General features: G+C 38.9%; 1 protein-coding gene across 4 annotated transcripts in view; it reads right to left on the bottom strand.

Moving 5' to 3' along the window:
- Nucleotides 1-21,646, bottom strand: part of Pxn (Peroxidasin) — a 479,183-nt gene that overhangs the window by 96,207 nt on the left and 361,330 nt on the right. For 3 of the 4 annotated variants that reach the window (XM_090409901.1, XM_090409902.1, XM_090409903.1), the window contains 2 exons: nucleotides 20,276-21,369; nucleotides 2,537-2,726 (listed from right to left, as the gene is read on the bottom strand). In XM_090409901.1, coding sequence (XP_090266027.1) covers nucleotides 2,537-2,726; nucleotides 20,276-21,369 — 1,284 coding nt within the window. Of the gene's footprint in view, nucleotides 1-2,523; nucleotides 2,727-20,275; nucleotides 21,370-21,646 lie in introns of all 4 variants that reach the window. The other variant, XR_016550040.1, reaches the window with a different exon arrangement.

Below are 21,646 nucleotides of genomic sequence, written 5' to 3'. Positions count from 1 at the left end.
TCCACTATGTCCTTTGCATTAGTCATTTTTATCCCACAATGTCATTCTTCCACTATCATTTCTCCTCCTACTGGCCCCATATCTAAAAAATTCCCTAGGATTATCTTTGGATCTTAATACCAGTCTCTTCTCATATTCCAGTTTTGCCTTCCTTATGATATTAGTCACTCTCCTGGCCTGTGTCTTATATCCTTCATGCATCTGCTCTCCATCCCTCTCCTGATATCTCTTCCATAAACTCTTTTTCACCTGCAGTTCCTGTTTGATATTGTTTGTCATATACTCACACCAAATTGTGTCCTTTTCTTCACTTATAGAATACAGCTATACAGCTTACTATTGCTGCTAACAAATATTCCTTCATAATTTCTCAAGCATTAATGGTATCTCACCCTTCCAATTCCTTGCTTCATGGAACTGACTCAAGTTGATATCTAAAACTATTATAATCACTCACCTTATAAAATCACATAAATTCCCCTCTCTTTGATACTCCTGCATGTCTATTCATCTTCCAAGTCAAAACCACATGGTCACTCTCTCCAATGGGGAGGGGGGGGATGTCATCTCCATTATTATCAGCTCTTCTGATGCTATGAGCAATCCAAAACTCTTGAACCTCGTGTTCCTTCTATTACATGTTGCCTAAGACATGTAATAGACATGAAGGTCCCTCAAGAATTCTAGAAATTCCATTCCCTTATTACATGTATTTTCCTCTTCCCAACTTATACTGCTATATTTAAAATCCTCCCATAACAATCATTTTTGTTGTACTTGCCAAGCGCAACTGCCTAAACATCTCCCACTCCTCACATTCTATGCTTCTTGGCTTTTAGCAACATCCCACTAAATATCCTGTCTCGCCCACCACTACCTCAACACCATATGCTGTCAAAACCATTACTGTCACTGCCCTCCAAAGCCTTCACTCTGAGAGGACGTCATCACTTATCATAAGCAGTACTCCACCACCATGGTTTCCCTTCCTATTCTTTCAAAAAAATGCCATACCCTGCTACTTCTGTTCCTGTTATTATATCATTCTTCTGTCAACCACATCTAAGAGATCCCAATAATCTTCAGATAGAATGATATCAGAGCCACCAATTCATCTCCTTTATTCTGGATACTCCTGGCATTAGTATAAAGCATAAAAATATCAGTTTCTATACCTATCCTTATCCCCTCCTGACTCCACTGGACTCAGCATTACCCGATGTATTCCCCTTTCTCCCAAGCACCTATTCCCACAAGAAGGCCACCCCTGCAACCATCCACCCTGGGAATTCTAGTTTCCCTGCATTGACACACCAACTCATTTAGAGAACAGCAATCTCTCCAGATGCCTACATCCTTCCTCATTCAAATACAAATGCAAATGGTCTCTTGCATACAGTTCCTTTCTGTCATCAAATGCCCTCCAAGCATCCACGTATTCCAAGTCTCTCTTCTGACACTTTCTGGCTATCATGCTATTCATTATTAATGCTCTTCTACTCAGCTTGTCATTAACATACCTAGGTAACACACACACACACACACACACACACACACACAACCAACCTTCCCTCTATGAGTTTTCTTCTATATCAACCTTAAGCATGAATCTCAGATCTCTCGCCACCTGATTTACTCTACCTCTCAAATCATTTATGCCCACCACTACAATCATCTCATCCACCCCTCTTAATTGCCATAGCCACTTTCTATCATTCCTCCAGGCAAACACTCCTCTGCCATCCTATCTTGTACACCATGGATCATCGCGTCTCCATGCATCACACCTCTTACCACTCTGTTCCTTGATTGCTCACCTGCATCCCTCTCTTTCTCTCTCTCCTCTTCCCTGCTCTCTTGGCATCTCTTTATCCTTGGTTCCAGCCCTCGCATTCTTCTTATTCCCTTTCTTCTATTGTTTCTATTTTCTCATCTTCTATCATTCCCATAACTCTCTGTCACTCCTATTCTGATTTGCCTTGCATTCATCTCTTCCATTTGCTTAATGTAATCTTATTTATATATTTATTTTGCAAGTTATCAAACTAATGGTGCTTCAGAAGAAGCTTGCCCTATTTTTTATTTAATAGATATTGGTATGCAAAATATTGTCCAAGAAATGACATAGGACATCGGTAATCACCCTTAATCTTCTATATGATTTGGAGTTACATGATGTAGATTGTAGAGCTAATTTTACTCACCTTTGAAAAGCATGAAATGCCTATATTTCAAACTTTTCAGTATGAAATGATAGAAAATAAGAGATGTGACTGAATGTCTAGAGAAAATTTATAGAAGTTGTAAAAAAAAAAATCACAATTTTTCATGCAGCAGAGAAAACAGAATTTGCCACCAGATCAAATGATGCTGCAGTGCCAAATTCTTTAAAGAAAAAGGTGCATGCAAGACAGACTGGGCCTCTCACAATAGCTCAGTGGATACTAAGATTTTAAATGCTAAATGAAAAAAAAATTTTTTTATTGAAAAAAAAAATTGAAATGTAATATTAATGGTGCTTACAGAAACATCTCACCTGGATGCCCATACAGTTGCTGTAGCTTCTCACGTAATGCTGGACTTTGAATTTCCTGTTTGAAGTCATCAAATGTTTCAGCCACTGACAAATTACAAAAATGACGCCATTTGTTATAACTTGGAAGAGCATGATCTCTACCACGTTGGATATTCAAGGATGCAAGATCTTGAGCAACTAAATGTGCTGGCTGGATAAAGAAATATATTAATTATATGAACTGTTTTTTGAAACCTTCAGTATATATGAGATCTAAGATTTAAAGATTACTATTAATAATAAACAGATAATTTACTAACTAAAAGCTTTCTTTCCTCGATGCTCCCCCCCACGTCCATGTCATAATTCATCTCATTGCTATGCAACTATTGATGGAACATAATAGTTCTATTTCATAAACCACCTCAATATGCAAGGGTTGCTGATGGGAAAAAAAATATCAGAATGAGCAGATGATATTTGAATGTTTTGAATAAACTAGAGGATTTGAATAAGCTAGACATATGGGCAAATGAATGGGGGATGTCAGTTTAATGCAGCAAAATGTAAGGTCTTCAGATTTGAGACACATCGATGGGTCGCTGCATACTCTAATGGAGGAGCTATACTGGAGGAAGTAGGGGAGACAAGAGATCTGGGGTTGATGATTAATAGAAACCTGAAATTCAAGGGACATATTGCAAAGGTGGTGAAAGTAACACAAAGGATTGCTGCAATAATGAGAAAGATGCTGACCTGCAAAGATTACTATTATTACTATTATTACGGGCAACTCCAGGGAGTCATTAGACTCATCGATGGAGGCCCCAAATCATATTCATCACAACTATTCGACATTCATACAGTATCTATCATACCTCGCCTTAAACTCATTCACTGTCACAGCATCCACTACAGACTCAGGGAGCGCATTCCACTCATTCACTACTCTAAAAGTAAAGAACCCAGCTCTAACACCTTTACTAACCACACTTTTGCCCAGTTTCCATGGATGTCCCCTAGTCCTCCCACAACCAGCCCTGTTCTCAAAAATATCTTCTGAATTAATTTTATAGAAACCCTTCAGTAATTTGAATGTCTCAATCATATCTCCCCTCCTCCGCCTATCAACCAATTTTTGCAACCCACAAATCCTCAACCTGTTCTCATACGGTTCATTCCACAGACCTGCTATCATCTTGGTCACTCGCCTCTGGATCCTCTCCACATCCTCCCCATCAAGAAGAAACCTAGGTGACCAAATCTGAGCACAGTAGTCTAGATGGGGTCTTATCAAGGCTCGATAGAGAGGAACAATAACCTGCTTGTCTCTGCTTGTCAACGTATTCTTCAGCAACCAAGTGATTTGATGAGCTGTTTTGGTCACTTTTGCAATGTGTCCCCTAAATTTCAATTCCTTATCCACCAACACTCCTAAATCTCGTGCCTCATCAATTTCCTGGAGCACGGTTCCACCAATGCAGTAAACTGCCGCCAATCTTTTCACCGCAAAATGCATAACCTTACATTTTGCCACATTAAACTGACATCCATTCTCCTTAGCCCAGACCTCCAATCTATCCAAATCATCCTGCAAAATTTTGACGTCATCTGCATTCACTATTGCCCTACCCATCTTCGCATCATCCGCAAACAAATGAACTGTTCCTCTCAGATCATTTCCTATATCATTTATGAACAAATTAAGCAGCAGTGGTCCAAGAACAGATCCTTGTGGCACGCCACTAGTCACAGGTCGTCTTGTGAACTCTACTCCCGAGTAAACCACTCTCTGATATCTCTCCGTCAACCACCCTCCTATCCATCTCACCAACCCTATGTCCATTCCCATATGCTGCAATTTACTGATTAGAATTCCATGTGGAATCCTGTCAAAGGCCTTGGCAAGGTCCAGCAGAATCACCGTAAACCCATTACCCTTATCCAGTTCAGCCGTCACTGTGTTATAATACGTGAGCAAGTTACTGAGGCATGACCTACCCTTCACAAAACCATGCTGTCCCCGATACAGTATCCCATTTTCTTCTATCCAATCTTGTATTTTCCTCTTCACTATTTTCTCTAAGACCTTGACAATGATTCCTGATATGCTAATCGGTCGGTAATTTACAACAGCAGTCTTGGAACCACCTTTATGCAGTGGAACTATTTTCCCCTCTTTCCGCCTGCTCGGGACTAACCCAGACCCGAGACTCAAATTAAACAAAATTGTCAAGGGTACTGACAATTCTTTAGCTGCTTCTCGTACAACACGAGCTGGTATACCATCCAATCCCACAGATGTATTGACATTGAGGTTATGCAATAGACTACTCACCTCCACTTCATTAACCACAATTCCCGTATAATCTACTGGTTTATTCGTTTCTGCAATGTCACCACCTGGATGATATACTTTTGCAAAGTGCTCACTCAGTAACTCAACTATCTCAACTGATTCAGTTACCTCCCTACCATCGGCATTCTTTAAAATCAATCTGCCATGTACATTTTTCCTTTTACTTGTTACATAGCTAAAAAACTGTTTAAGATTCTCTTTAGCCTGCATGGCCAATGTTCTTTCATAATCCTTTTTTGCTTTTCTTACCACACTCGTCACCCTTCTGGCCTGCGCTTTATACCGTTCATGTGCCTGCCGGTCACCTTTCTCCTTAAATTCCCTCCATAGTTGTTTCTTTTTTTGCAACTCAAGCTTAATGGTGTTATTCATCCATTTAACCCCTACTTGATTTATTATTCAGACTCTAGGTATACAGTCAGCCACTGCTTCATGCAAGCACTTCTTAACTACCTCCCATGCACTATCAACTTCTAGTCCTTGCAGTTGTACATGCCATGGCACTGAACCAATCAAACTCCTAAGCTTGTCATACTTTCCCGCCCGATAATTCCACATGTACCCTGTCTTAATTGAAAATTCTACACCTTTAGCCACCTCCCAAGTTAAGACCCTATGATCACTCTCACCGATTGGTGAGAATGTGGTCATATTTGTTACAGCCAAATCCTCAGATGTAATTACTAGGTCAAGCACTCTCTGACCCCTAGTATTTTCCATTACATGCTGTCGCAGATAGTTATCCCTTAATAACCGCATAAAATCCAGTTCCTTCCTCCCGTGTGTCCTCTCCTCACTCCAATCAATGCGACCATAGTTGAAATCTCCCATAATAATCACCCTCCTTCCACCCATTTCTTCTATTTGCTTGTGCATACTGTCACCACCATCTTTTCCATCACCTGGTCTATAGCAGCACCCAATTGTATATTTAGTTCTGCTAGCCACAATCTCACACCAAATGGCCTCAAATGTGCTCTTTTCTCTATCCTGCAATTCACCTTCTATTCTCCTTGGCTGGAGCTCATCAGCTATCATCAACAATACTCCTACCCCCCATTTTATTCTCTCTGTCATTCCTGAACACACTATACCCATCACATTCAATCCCACTAGTTATATCATCTACAGTCAGCCATGTTTCACTAATACCTATAACCTGTGGTCTGGAAGTGCCAACCATGGCCAAAAACTCTTCCTTCTTGTTCCTAATACTCCTAGTATTAGTGTACATGAATTTAAGACCCCCATTAGCCCCAACCCTACCTTGATGCCTTATATTAACTATCCCACTCAGATTTGTTGTCCTTATTTGCTCTGGCATATTATATTCATTCTTACATTCAACTGCCTCCATAAGGACTGTATCTCTACTCCCCCCCCCTAACAAATCTAGTTTCCCTGAATTTGCACATCCACTACATTCAGCAACACTTTCTCAAGTCTTCTTACACCGTAACCATTCAAATGCAAGCCATCCATCTTATATAGATCCTTTCGCCCATCAAACTCACTCCACACATCCACAAATTCCACACCACTCGTCATACATAACCCATGCATAAAGTCATTTGCAATTATAGCCCTCCTTTTAAACATTTCACTGTCATACCGTGGCAAAAGACTAATCATTCTAACTCTCTCACTCTTTTCTTTTGCTACCTCAAACAATTCATTCAGGTCTTCTATCATTTCCATTTTATCTCCTTTCAAATCATTCGTACCTGCCACAACAATCATTTCTTTCACCCTTTCCTTTTGCTCTCTAATAGATGCAGTTACGCCCTTTATGGTCGCACCAGGTTGGTACGATTTTGTCAAATCCTCTACTAACACACCTCGTACTAACGAGTCTCCATACAGCACTCTATCCTTCATTTTGTTCATGTTCACATTCATACGTCTATTTTTCCTGTCATACCTTTTATTATTGGTTGGTTCATTCAGTCTACTTTTGTTCATGCACTCTAGCTGCTGTTTTGCTCTTTCTATCGCACTATTCAACAACGCGATCTCACTCAATGCATCTATCTCATCTTTTTTGTTCTCTGAGAAACCATTTATACTATCATTCACACTTTCTACATTCACACTCTCACAATTTTCATGTACAACCTTGCCGTTTCTTGTCATATCCCTATTTCCTTCATTCTGAAGGTTGACAAAAATATCACACTCACGATCCGAAATACACTTCAATTCCGCATTCTCCCTACATTTTCTACACACATTCAATCCTTTATCATCATCTAACCACACTCCGACCGCACTCCGCAAAGCGTACATTTCACAGCTAGTACACTGACTCATTTCTTTTATGCTACCGTTCTTTGATAACGATGGCGAACCTTCATTACTGGCCGCCATTTTCCTATGCACAGGTGCCATATTTATCTGTAACGTGTTTTGTCAAATTAAACGTTATAACACACCAAAATTAGACGCACTAAAATACGCAAGGCAAACAAAACAAAACTACACAATATTAAGTAATTTGTATCGATAACTGAAAATGATACTTATCTTATCTGGAGCTTGCACGAACACCACTCATTACGAATTCATCTAGCGGCGACTTCCCGACATAGATTATGTTATAAAACACTTTAGTACACTAACCACGTTAATAAAGCTCTAATAATATACCAAAATTAAACACTCAAGTCCATTAAATTGAATCCAAAACACCAATAAATCAACAAAAAACACAAATCTCTCAGGAGCTCTCCGATAGCACGTCCGTTCACCAGCTAGCCTCGACACCACTGCACCAAGAGTTGTCATTCTATTGTATAAGACCCTGATGAGACCACACTTAGACTATTGTGCTCAGATTTGGTCTCCCAGGATTTGAAGGTAAATTAACTGTGAGAAGGGCACAAAGGCAGATAACAAAGACAGTTTCAGAACTGTACAATGTTAGTTATGAGGATTGGCTGAGGGAATGTGGTCTGCAGAGTTTGGTGGATAGAAGGAGAGGTGATATGATTGAGACTTAAACTGTTGAGAGGTGGTTACTGGGGTGACACTGGGAGTTCTTTTGCTTGGTTGAACAGCAGGAACGAGTGATGACAAGGGGCCATCCCTGGATGTTATGAAAGGAAACTGTGAGCAAGAGGGTGAGGAGTGGTTTCTTTGCATGGAGGGTAGTTGAACCATGGAATGCATTGCCTGATAGAGTGGTGAGTGTGGGAACAGTCAATGAGTTTAAGGAGTGGTATGATAGACTATGTTTCCTGGGAGGGACCTCCCACGATGAGTTGTGATAGACTTGTGTTTCCGAGGAAGCACCTCCGGCGATAAATATTTTGACTCCTTGGAGGCCTGAATAATAATAAGAATGTGACTGTGTTGGTTAAAATGAACGATTTGAAATGAGATGAAATAAAAAGAGTCAACACTGAGTCTCTTTTCATGGTATGACAGAAGTAAGCTCAAAAAGGAGAACTGCAATTGCAGTTAAATTCAACAGGTGGCTGAGTGGCTAGTATGCCCACTCTCCAAACTACAATTCACAGGTTCAAATCCTGCCATAGGCATGGATGTTTGTGATAGTCTTTAGGTGGGGGATGAACTTCATCCCCTGGTGTGAGACCACCCCCCCCACTGATTGGAGGCCTGAAGTGGCTTGAAATATAAAATAAAAAAATTCTAATATAACAACATGAATTGTTATGTTAGAGTTAAGGACTCTAATATAACAACTCTCATGTTAAATTAGGACATTTACAGAACAGATTACACGATAACCACAGTCATGCCACAGGTACCCTTAAAGATTAGTAATTTACTAATTTTCTACATTACCATGTCAGCTACAAGTTGAATACAGGAAATGGCTACACCATGATACTTTGCAAAGGTACCTAACAGGATTCTGCACAGAACCCTGTGAAAGTAGACACAAAGCTGGTGACATAAATAAAGAGGATGGTTTTATGAACAGCCAATAGTATATGGAGGAGTCCATTAAGAAGAATGGCATACAACAAGTAGTATTCCATAGGATTCGGCACTTGGATTGCTGCTGTTTAAATTTGTACCTTAATGATAGTGGAGATTTTTTTTTTGGAGGAGAAAGAGAATTTATGTTTTTTTTTTTTTTTTTTTTAATTATGTTTAACTGGGTGAGGGTAATTGTGAAAAAGGTGATGTACAGATCCTGCAGGATGATTTAAAGTAGACTGCCATGTAGGCAGAGGATAATGGCTACAATTCAATACATACATGTGAAAAGATTATACTGATTTGACTGTAGAGCAAGAAATTGATGAGGCCAGGGATTTAGGAATGATTGTGGACAAGGCACAAATTATTTAAGTATTCAAAATAGCACAAAGGACTTGGTGGTAAAACTCAACTTTCTTTATAAAACTTTATATGCACACCTAAATTACTGTGATAACTTAGATCCCCTAAAGATGCCAACTATTCCTTTAATATTCAGGTATATTGTTTTGAAATTATGGCCAAAACAACTAGGGCTAAGAGGCCAGTATATTCAATTTATTATGTCTCTTAATTGCAGTATGTATCCTTCTGGTCAGTTGTTTCACAAGAGGAATAAAACCTTGCGGTGAAGGGGAGGGGGAATTACCAACTCTGTAGGAGGCAGGATTTGTTCACCTGAGTATTCTTTTGATATGAGGAAGTAGGAATGATTCAAGGAAGACAATGAAAATGATGATAGGTCTGTGCAATGCTTCTTCCCATAAGCATAGACTGAAGATTTGCAGGTTAAAACATTTGTTAGAAGTCAGAAAGGAGGTGAAATGAAAGAAATGCAGGCTGTTAAGGAATTCTAGATAAATGAAATTTTTCAATACACGAGAGAGGGAAGAACAAGAGAATACTTCTGGAAGTTGAGGGTGTAGATGTAAAAAATCTTGTCCTCACAATGATGAGAGGACAAGATTTTTTGTTTGGAAATGGACAAAAAAGTAGAATAGAATGCAAGAAATAGCTCTGAGTTCTCTCATATATTACTAATCTTAATTCAGACAATGCTTATTATACATCAGAGAGGTATGATAAGCATTGTGTGGACTTCCCTTTGGACTTGTGGAGGACTAGAAATAATTTATTTCATTGAATATACAGACACTCATCATCATCCCATATTCCAGATGTCTGTTAAAAATGCATGAAATAAATATTAACTAAAACCACTCAAATCCTCTTACCAAAATTTCTCAGTTTCTCTAAAGATCTCAACCATCTCTTTCAACATCTAGGTGTTTTATTTATTTTTAATTATGACCAAGGCTATTTTTAGGCCAGTATATGTCTTAATTAATGTCTTTAATGGGTGTTCTTCTAGCCAGTTTGCTATTATTATTACTACCCCAAGACCTCATGGAATCAAAGACTCATCTGGGAGGTCCTTTTATCACACACAGCTCATCATACTGTGTCTTAAACACACTCAAACTCCTTGCAGCCATCACATTACTACTCCAAGACCTCATGGAGTCCTATTTATAACATAAATAAATATTAAGTGGGAAACAACAACCCTGCCACTTTCATATAAGACTGGCTAACTCACCTTCAGCTAAAAAAAGTATTATGGTTATTTGCATCTCAGATGATATTCGAACTGAAGTCTTTCAGATCAGGAGATATCATTGTTACCTACATAGCTACATGCAGGTTTATGTTAGATCACATGCATGTGATGTACAATTACAGTCCATATCAAGAAGCACAAATTAAGACATCTTAGTATATTCCTGGCTTTCTTTTGTTTATTGGATTGCTCTACAGGTGATAGCAAGTTAAATATTAACTCTTAAAGGTGTGAACATGTGAGATATATTAATAAATAGTTGCTACTCAACAGGTTGCTGATTTGCTGTAAACCTAAAAATCTCTTTATAAATTCATGCTAACCCTCACAGTCTACACCTATCAACCCAATCCTACATTCTAGTCTTAATAAATCTATTAAGTATGGTGAACCACAACTGCAGATATAGAGCCTAATCCACAACTGGAAATGACTATCTTAATATTGCTCATGCAGTAGTACTATTTTGCCTCCCCTCCATTCCTTTGTAACTAATTCAGAGCTCTCATTAAACAACAAAGTCAAGAGTATAACCAATTCCCTCACATATTCCATAAAAAATGTAGTGATGTAACATCTAACCTCACAGCCATATTATCATCTAATCTATTCAACACTTCCAGTTCATTTGCTTACCACTATGACCATTTGACTAGTGACAGCTTTTTGTAATTATTCTTGCTTGTACCTACTTATCACACATTAGAAGAACTCTTTTGGATTTTTCTTTGGTACAACTAGCATCTTATACTACTCATTCATTTTATGTGTGCACGCGTGTACACATGAGGAGTGGGGTCTGGAAAGTTCTGATAAATACCAGAACAAAAATCAATTAATTTTATGTCTTCTTATATATCCTAAAAGAAAAAGAACAAATTATTACAATTTCATGAAACATGGGAGTTTTAAAGGGTTTTAAGATATGTTCTTTCTTTTGGTTATATCAATTGCTTTAATATCATTTGTTCTAGGTGTTTATCAGAATTTTCCAGTTTCCCCCCTCCCATCGTGCATGCACACATATGTGTGTGTGTGTGGGGGGGATGGCTAGATAGGTAGGTCTAGTGTGAATTTATCTAGCATGAACCATCAACAGAAGGACTAACTATAATGGTTAACCTGAGCATCTTACAGATACTTCAAAAGGATTCTGGTAACTATTTCTTCTTCTGTAGCTTCTTCCACTTAAGTGGGGTCACCGTTGATGATGAGTCTCCTCCACATCCTCCTGTCTTGGGCTGTCGCCACATCCAAGTTCTTCATCCTCAAGTCCCCTTCTACCAGCTCCCTCCATCTCTTCTTTCACTGCCCAAGCTTCCTCCTTCCTTGCACATCCATCTGCATGACCCTTCTTCCCACATATTTGTCCTCCCTCCTCATCACATGACCAAACCATCTCGACCTTGCCTCCTGTATCTTCACTCCTAAGTTCGTAACTATCACTGTTCCCCCTCACATAGTCATTTCTCAGACGATCCTTTCTGGTCACACCACACATCCACCTAAGCATTCTCATCTCTGCTACTTCCATCCTGCTGATGTTATTTTCCCTCAGGGCCACAGTTTCTATAGCATACATCATAGCTGGCCTCACTACTGTCCTATAGATTTTGCCATTCGGATTGATCGGCACCCTCTTATCACATAACACTCCAGCAATCTCCCTCCAGTTCCTCCAACCCGCTTGTATCATGCATCCCCCTTCCTTCTCAGCTCCTCCATCTTCTTCCACTGTTCAACCTACGTATCTAAAGTCCCTCACCTTCCTGATGATATTTCCTTCCAGCTCCAGATCTGTCTCCTGGCTGCCACCCACTGTGCAACACATATACTCTGTCTTACTTCTGCTCAGTCTCATACCTCTCTCTTCCAGTACTTTTCTCCATCTTTCCAGTTTAGTTCCTGCTTCATCTCTTGAATCTGCACACAGCAAGATGTCATCTGCATACAACATTGTCCAAGGTGCATCTTCTCTCACCTCCTCCGTCACCAACTCCATCCCAATATTAAACAGAAACGGACTTAATGCTGACCCTTGATGCAAGCCAACTGTTACTTGAAAACTTTCTGTCTGTCCTAGACAGGTCCAAACACTTGTCTTCACATTTCTGTACATCTCCCGCACCAACCTGACACATTTCTTTGGAACCGTCTCCCTCAGACACCTCCAGAGTTCTTGCCTTGGCACTCTATCGCATGCTTTCTCCAGATCAATAAATGCCAGATGTAGCTCCCATTGTTTCTCTCGAAACTTTTCCATCATCTGCCCTAACCCAAAGATAGCATCTGTTGTTGATCTACCAGGCATGAAGCCAAATTGTTCCTTTGCAATCTCCACCTCCTTCCTCAATCTTCCATCAAGAACCCTTTCTAGGATTTTCATTGTGTGGGACATCAACTTTATTCCTCTGTAATTTTTACAGTCTTGTGCATCCCCTTTACCCTTGTAGATGGGGACAAGAGAACTCTCCCTCCGTTCCTCGGGTATATTTTCCTGTTGGAAAACTTTCATGAACAGATCCCACAGCAGGTCGATTCCCTCTTCCCCCAGTGCCTTCCATGCTTCCACTGGAATCCTGTCGGGGCCCACCGATTTTCCATTCCTCATCCTCTTCATGGCCTCTGTCACTTCCACTCTACTGATGTTCTGCACCATCCCCTCAGAAGGCTGCACATCTTCTCTGTGAGTCCTTGCATTTTCCTCCTTCAAAAGTCCCTCAAAGTATATTTTCCATCTGTTTCTTATGTCCACATCCCTCCATAATACTCTTCCTTCAGTGTCTTTGATCTGCCTCACATGTAAGATGTGAGGCAGATCAGGCAGATGTGAGGCAGATCCTTTGCTGCTTTATTTCTACATTTCGCTAGTTGGTAAATTTTTTTCTGTCCTTCCTTTGTTTCTAATTGATCATACAGATCTTGATATGCCATGGGCTTCGCCTGTGCCCCAACTCTCTTGGCTTCTTGCTTTCTCTCTCTGTACACCTCTCTGTCCTCTTCCACTCTTGACTCATCCCACTTCTGCTTTGCCTTCCTCTTAGCTGTCACTGCCACTTGTACATTATTATTCCACCATCAACCCTCCTTCTGCTCTCTAATCTTACCAGATGTCTCACCAAGCACCTCGATTGCGCACTCAGGATTACTTTTGAATTATGTTTCCACCAATCTTGTACACTTTCCTGTCCATCTGAAATCCTCTCTAACACCCTCTCCCTAAAACGATTCCTCACACTCTCTTCTTTTAAGCGAAACCACTTAATTGTCTTCATCCCATTGCTACCAGAAGTTCTTATCTTCGATCTTATTTTAAAGTCTGCGCACAGCAGTCGGTGTTGCTGTGCCACTTGATCTGTTGGAATTACTTTACAATTTGTCCCAACCTTAAGATGTTTTTTTCTAGTCAAAATGTAGTCAATTTGTGAACTGTTGTTACCACTCCTAAATGTTATCGAATGTTCTTCCCTCTTGTAGAAAAACGAGTTCACAATTGCCAGATCAAATGCTACCAAAACCCTCTCTCCTTCCTGGTTCATCATTCCCACTCCGTGGCCATCATGCACTCTTTCACAGTCTCTATTCTGTCTCCGTAACACTTCATGAAAACTATAAATGTATTTCATCCAATCACATCCTTATCACCATCTAGTCTACTCAACATTTCCAGTTCGTGTTCATCTATTATAAATCAAAGGAGCATCTCATTTGATAATTTCTTGATTTATTTCTCCTCCTTTCCCAAATTGTCAGGGTAGACTGGCTTATGTAGGGTAGGCAAATATCTTAGCACAATGTTGGATTAACTTTTGTCTCTTTGTGTTCATGTCTATTCCAGGTGTTGACTTTGATATGAAGGGCAAAACATCAAGCAGTAAATTTTAAGAATAATAATAAAAAATAAAAAAAAAATACTAAAGTTATTTTCATTTCAAACCACCATTGCCAGTAAATCTTACAGTGAATACTGCACATTATTCAATTATGGTGGAAGAGAATAATTAAATGTACTTTAAAAAATGTGATAACCATTTAGATTTGAGTAGGATAGAATTGAATATCACACTGAAAAGTGTATATGAAAGTTTTAAAAAAGACTCAAAGTCAAGCAGCTTTCATGGGTGGAATCGTAGATGCAAACATATAAATATTATTCAAGAAAAAATTCAAAGATGAGAATAAAGCCTTGAAGACTCAGTGAAAAAATCTGAAGAAAACAATGATTCATCCACATGAAGTTATCAATATGGTTGGAAAAATCAGAACTCCAAGGTGGACTCAGGAAGTTAAAGAGGCAGCATATGAAAAGAAGAAAGCATAACAAATGGTACTAGAAAGTAAACCAACATGTGTTCTGAGAGAATACAGAGAAAAATGTAAAGGTAGAACACTGTAAAAGAACCTAAGTTCATGATAGAACTTTTTTTTTTTTTTTTTTGGTATTACTATTATATCATGTGACATTTTCAAGGAGTCCATGAACTCATTGCAGAAGGCCTTGCTATTGTTCTGGAGGTTATTGAAGCAGCTTAGAAATGAAGGATAAGTGTTTATTATTATGATTATTATTATTTACATCTGATCCACACATGAAAGGCCATAAGACCTATAGTACATTAGTGCCATGCCATGTATTGGCAAGAAGAAAGGAGGAATCTGTTCACATTTTGTTTGAACAGCTAAAAGTTGTCTTTGTGGAAGGCGGAGTGGGAGAGAATGTTCTAGAGAACAGACGTAGATGGAATGAAAGAGGAGGGAGGCATTGAAGTTCATTCAGTGAGTTTCAAGATGGACTGTGAAATGGTGTTGGTTAGCAGTGGCTCTTGTTCTAATGATTTTGGAGGAAAGTGGAGGAATGATAGTGGCCAATTCAGCAGAATATTGTCCACGAAAATATACGTAGAAGAGGCACAAGGCAGAAACTGAACATCCGTGAAATGGGGATTGAAGTGGATATGTGAGATCATTAATTAACCCAATTGTCCTTCTGAATAGAATCCAGCAATTTTAGAGAGGATTTTGGTGCAATGTCACCAAAATTGGAGCAAATAGTCCATGGTGAGACAAATTTGTATAAATTTAGCAGGTGTGAAGTAATGTCTTGTGCAAAAAAGTACTCCAAATGTTTTGGCTGCTGCAGAAACTATAGTTAAAATGTACTTATACCAAGAAAACTCAAAAGGTGTAGGTCAGCCCAAGAAGGGAAATCTGATCATGTTTGGATATCTCAGTATTATTGAAGGTAAGGGGGGGGGTGATGCAAGCTCTTTCTTGTGAAATCAGAGAGAGAATGAGCTTTGGTGACATTGAAGTCTACAAAGTTATCCTTGCCCCACTGGGATATTGCTAAGAGATCAGAATTCAGGACACTGGTCTTGGTGGATCTTGAAGGTTATAATACTTGAGCACTACAAGGTGTCAAATGAAAAGGAGGAATGGAGTGTACTGTCTTCAGCAAAGCTATGTGGATTGCACGTCTGTGAGAACAGGTAATTTATATACAAGAGGAAGAGAGTGGGTGAAAGAACAGAACCCTAGGGTACCCCTGCAGTGGTGGGTAAATCTGAGGAGAGGAAACCAACCACTATGACATATAGTGAGTGACCAGTGAGAAAGTTGCTGATCCAGTTGCAGAATGTGGAAGGCAGGCCATAGGGTGATAGTTTGCTAAGTAGGTCTTGTACCAAACCCTATCAAATGTCTTTGAAATGCCAAGGGCAGCCACATGAGTTTCTCCAAATTTTTCCCTGGCGTGAGTCCAGATGTGGACTCACGCCAGGGACTCACAATATACAGCAAGATCAGCTGTATATTGTGAGTGGCAGAATCCATACTGCTGGTCACTGATTAGTTGGTAGGTCTCTTGGTGGTGCAAGAGTCGGTTGCTGATGACCTTCCCCATAATTTTAGAGTAAATGGAAGTGAGAGCAATTGGACCGTAGTTCATTGGTTGATGTTTATCACCTTTCTTTGTGATGGGCTGGATGCATGCCTGGTTCCATATTTTAGGATAGATGCCAGTTGAATAGGATAAATTGAATAGGTGATACAGGCTAGGTGTTAGTTCTGGGGCACAATTTTTTTTTTAACACAGTAAGTGGGATACAGTCAGGACTCGACATCTTATTTGTGTTCAGTTTATTAAGGATTTTTCAGATTTCTTTCTGGTAGAAGACAATGAGTGATATGAAGAGAGTTGCTCTTGGTGAAGTTAAGGAACTTTGCCCAGTCATCAAGCAGGAATTGGAAGAGAAGAGTGATGACAGTAAGACAGACTTGTCTTTAGGTGAGGTAACTACAGTACTATTTGAATATGAGTGGTGGTGGTGGAAACCTGGATGGGCAAAACGTTGTCCCAATGGCCTTGGGAAGAACCAGAAGGAGTGACTGCTATTGGGCAGGAGACAAGTTTACAGCATTTGGCCCTTTCAAAAGTCTGATTTGGATTCAGTGATGATTCTTTTATAGCTGTTGCAAGCAGCAGCAGTATAGGCAGAGTGAACAGCTGAAGTTTTAGTCTTGAGCCATTCATGGTATGCACAATTGTTTCTTTTAATGCATTGGCACACTTTTTTGAGAACCAAGGCTTGGATGGAGGCAGAGAATTTGGAATGGAATAAGGGATGAAAGCCTTCATTCCTGTGAGGATGATTTCTGTTATTTGTTCTAAGTAGGTTTGGATCAGAAGAATTGAAACAGTAGTCAGACCACCGGAAGGAAAAACAGAAGTCATGGAGGTTGTCCCATTTGGCATCCCTGTAGTCCCTAAGGACATGAGACTGACAACTGGTGAGTGAAAGTTGTTCTGTAGCAAAAGAGACTTGTATGAGGTGTTGTGATTTCAGTTACCAAGAGGAGAACTGACCACAGTATACTTGGAAGGGGAGCTTGTTAGGAAGAGGTTAAGTGTGTTGGCAAATTGGAGGAGGTTGTTGGGTATTCCAGTAGGGAGATTGATTATTTGTAATGGGCCATTGCTAATGGCAAACACCTTGACATCCCTGCCTGCTTGGGCAGTGAAATTAGAGAAGGGAAGCCAATGTGAATTGCAGATATTGAAGTCCTCATTTTGACTGTAGAAAGTAAAGCTTCAGAGAGAGATAATTGAAGAGGTCAGAGTGGTTAATGAAGTTTGGAGAATGATAGAATATGTGAAAAGAGTAGGTTGATTTGGTAGGGAAATTTTTAGCAAAAGCAGATCAAACAAGTGGGGATTCAAGGTTGTGCAATCTCTGGCATGGTATGTCAGTTCTGATAATTGCACAAATGCTGCCCTTGTGGTCGAAAGAACTGTGTAATGTGTAGTTTGGGCAGCTGAGGTGGAGAGTTCTGATAAGAATAGTAATTCTGGTTTAGATGATTGGAGGTGGTGGTGCACATAGTTTATATTGCTGTTTAGGCCAGAGATATTGGTGAAGTAGATGCTGATTTTTTTTTTTGTTTTGGTAAGAATTAATGTTGATGAGTTGTTTGGGTAGGATGTGGGGGTAGATTTGGTTGGATTTTTTTCTAACTATTTTTTGTGGAAGAATTTTTGTGATCTACAATAAAATCTCATTTCTTTGGGTTGTGATCCATTATATGTGGTGATGAAGAGATAAAAAGAAAGTAAGGCATACAGTGAGAGGTGACAGACTTGTAAACATACTGTGTTGAAAGGCTTATATGTTCGTCGCACATGTTGATTGGATTTTAATGGTATAGATGCAAATACAGATTGATAAGAAAATAACTATTTATTAACTTAAACGCTAATATTTCGCTGGTATTCTATCCAGCATCTTCAGAACACACAAACAAAGTTTGTTACAGTAGCGAGACAACCGCAATCCGGTGTAACAGTGGGACTAGTATGAGCAATTGTAGCATGCAACACAAAGCCTGAAGTCATAATTAGGCACCATCTAAGTTAGAAAAAAAAAAAAAAAAAAGAGGGAAAGCAAGTATTAATTTGGTCTTAGAATGACTGTCTCCCAAATCTTTGGTAGATTTATACAGCCATACTTGTTGAGGTTTAGAGTATGTTTCAAGATTTCTGTTGATTCCAGGAACAACCTCTCCAACTTGTAAAAGCTTCTGTGCAGCAATTTTGTTTTTTTCCAATTGATCCTGTGTGCAGGAGTATCCAAAGCATAGTCTGCTAGACCTGACTTGCCATAGCGAAAGTGCTGGATATATTTTTTATTTTTTGTGTTCACTGAGGTGGATGTCCACAATTCTTCCTGTCTGTCCATAGTAGGCTCGATGACAAGAACAGGATGACATGAACATACTGCCCACACAAAGGAAACTCAGGCTCTTGTTCGTACATGGCCTCAACAGTCCCCACCCCCACAATCACTGTATTTAGTTTCCCTCCAGTCTCGAGAAAGAAAAAAGCTGTTTTCAAGATACTGCAGTTATATGGTGTATAAATGGGACATTATATTGAGAAATATATATAGTCTATATCTGAACTGCAACTCAGTAGTTAGAATTAGAAGTACAGGATGAATGGTTTGATGCGTGTGAGATAAGGATACATATTGCCACTATTATTCATCATCTGCATGGATCACTTTATAAAGGACTGTCATTAGGCCTGTTATTAGAATTGGAGATATTCAACTGAATTCTACTTTATATGCAGAGGATGTTATAGTCTTAAATGTATTTGGTAGAAACCAGCAGAATTCACTAACTAAATTAAATAACTGCTATACAAAATTTTTTATGAAAATCAGCAATAAAAAGAAACTACAAAAATAGACAGGGACAGTGAAAACATCAACTGCATGCTGAATGGAGAACCTATAAAACAAGTAAAACCAATTTATTTAGGTACATTTTTACTGAAGATGACAACTTAAATATGGAACTAGACAACAAAATTAGCGAAGTATCAGAGAGTTAGTTGAATAAATTTATAAGAAATCAGTCAAACTCTAAAGTAGCTGTATAAAGATGGGCAAACCAGTTTTAACCTTATGGATCTGAGAGCCAAGTTAGAAATAAAGAATTTGATCAAAGACTGAAGATTGCAGATGAGTGAGAAAAAATTAGGAGTGAACAGATCACATCAATGGCAGACTATTCTAACATCCTCATATTAAAAATGAAAATATTAGAGAGGAATGTTTTGTTGTTAGCATTTGGGAATGTGGGAACAGAACTAATCCAAGGTGGTATGATCCCTTAAATAGAATAGGACAGGAAATGTTAACAGAACAAGTGTTTTTGCTAGGATGATAGGAAGAAGATCAAGACAGATTGATTCAGTAAGAAGTGCCCTAGACAAATGAAATAGGATCTGACAATATTAGAGTCATTTCAGAAATACTGATAGCAAGTTGACAGTGATGCAAAATTTTCATGTAGTACTATCATAATATCCTGTACATCCCTTGAGGATACATATCAGACATTTCATGATGTAGTGAAATTAATCCTCACAATAGCAAATTCACGGGGATCAAAGAAGTAAGTTATTACAATGACAGGCTAATGTGTTAGTAAATTTCCATTAGTTAAGCACTAAAACTAAGCTCTGGTTGCACTTTTCAGCTATTACTGTAATGTTGACTGTAGTAAGAGTTGACAGTATTTTTAAAGATAAAAATAATGATTTTAGTCCTTACATCTTTTTAACACTACCCCACATATTTAATGTTAAGATATTCTGACCATGTTCAGGAGAACCAGTTCTGGAGGGGAAGAAAATTTTCTATATGACAAATATCATTACAACTATTTTTCTTGTTCTTAAAAGGTCACTATATTGCAAGTTGACTGCTATGACATTTAGAAGCAAGATAAGCATAACTTTACTAAATAATATTACAATAATACTAACCGTAAACAGGTGTTCAGTGAGTTCGGAGTTCAAAATCTGATCTGGCTGTCTTGCTTTGGCAGCACCATAAAAGAGACCTCTCATAAGGGGATCAATACCTCCCTCTTCAAGAAGACGAAATGGTGAAAAAAATGCTTTCCTCAGAGGAATATTGCCATGCCTTATTGGTTGGAATGTAGCATTTAGACGCAGCAATTCTGGATTGATCAACATATGACCAAATCTAAGGGCAGCAGTAGCAAAAACATTTGCCACAGAAGGGTTCACTGAAGGGTTATACCCTGTATAAGAACCAAGAATTTTCATTCCCTTAGACCCTAGAATTTTAGGTAACCAATGATAATAAGTAATGTGTTGCATTATGGCACCTACAATTTTTCTGGCTTCATGATAGAGTATATCACCATCCCAATGAGGATTGATTTTTCTAAGCTCTGCTGCAATTCTATTATGTTCTCTCATCCAAAGTGTATGCATAGCAAGAAGTCCTAGCTGCTCATTGGCCCTAATATCTCCAGCCAAGAAACAGTCAATACTACTCTCAGAATGATCTCTCTTGCAGTCTATTGGCTGACCATCATTAAATGGTAATAAAGGTTTTCCAGTTTCCATTAATACTCCAGATCGAAGAAGTCCATAATTAGGAGACAGATCTCTCAGATGAACAGCAACTGATTCTGTGCTCCCATAAACATTGGATGCATCAATAAAAGATGTTAACTGATTAACTTGCTCACGTGGCATCACTTGATTAAAAAATACCGAGGTCAATCCAGATCCACAGATAGAACTAGATCTTGTAAATTCCATGCAACGATAATGCCTTATTCTTTTATCTTCTGGTGGAACCTCAATGGGAAAACAAGGAGAGGCATATTCACAAGACGTTCTGCAATCAACTCCATCAACAAAGCTTTCATGGCTGACAGAAGGCATCGAAAAATCCAAATCATGATCCAAGAATTGGCCCCACTGCATTAACATATGGGAATATTCAGAATCCTTTGAAACAGCATCTGTAGAGATTATTCTTGATGATATTAAACGAGAACTTGGCTTAGTAAATCCATTATATAGGTGTGAATGGGACCAACCTAAAATAATAAAATAAATAATGTCATAAATTGATGATAAAATTAAAGATGAAATAATTCACCCAGTTCTTTAGAAACTTAGAAAACTTTCTTTATTAAATGCATTAAGATATACATTATTATGCCTTAGGCATCTCCATGGAGAAAGACTCATCATGGGAGACCCAATCTAACCAATGTTTACACAATACATATCATACCTCTCAGTGAACTCATTCACCAATGAATCAGTCAACCATCTCTTGGCAACGCATTCTACCCATCCACCAATCAAAAA

This window comes from Typopeltis vanoorti, chromosome 20 (assembly GCF_054136105.1).
Source record: "Typopeltis vanoorti isolate ZY-2024b chromosome 20, IOZ_Tvanoo_1.0, whole genome shotgun sequence".
NCBI lineage: Eukaryota > Metazoa > Arthropoda > Arachnida > Uropygi > Thelyphonidae > Typopeltis > Typopeltis vanoorti.
Note: the sequence above shows the minus strand (reverse complement) of the source record. Positions and strands in the feature narration are given on the sequence as shown.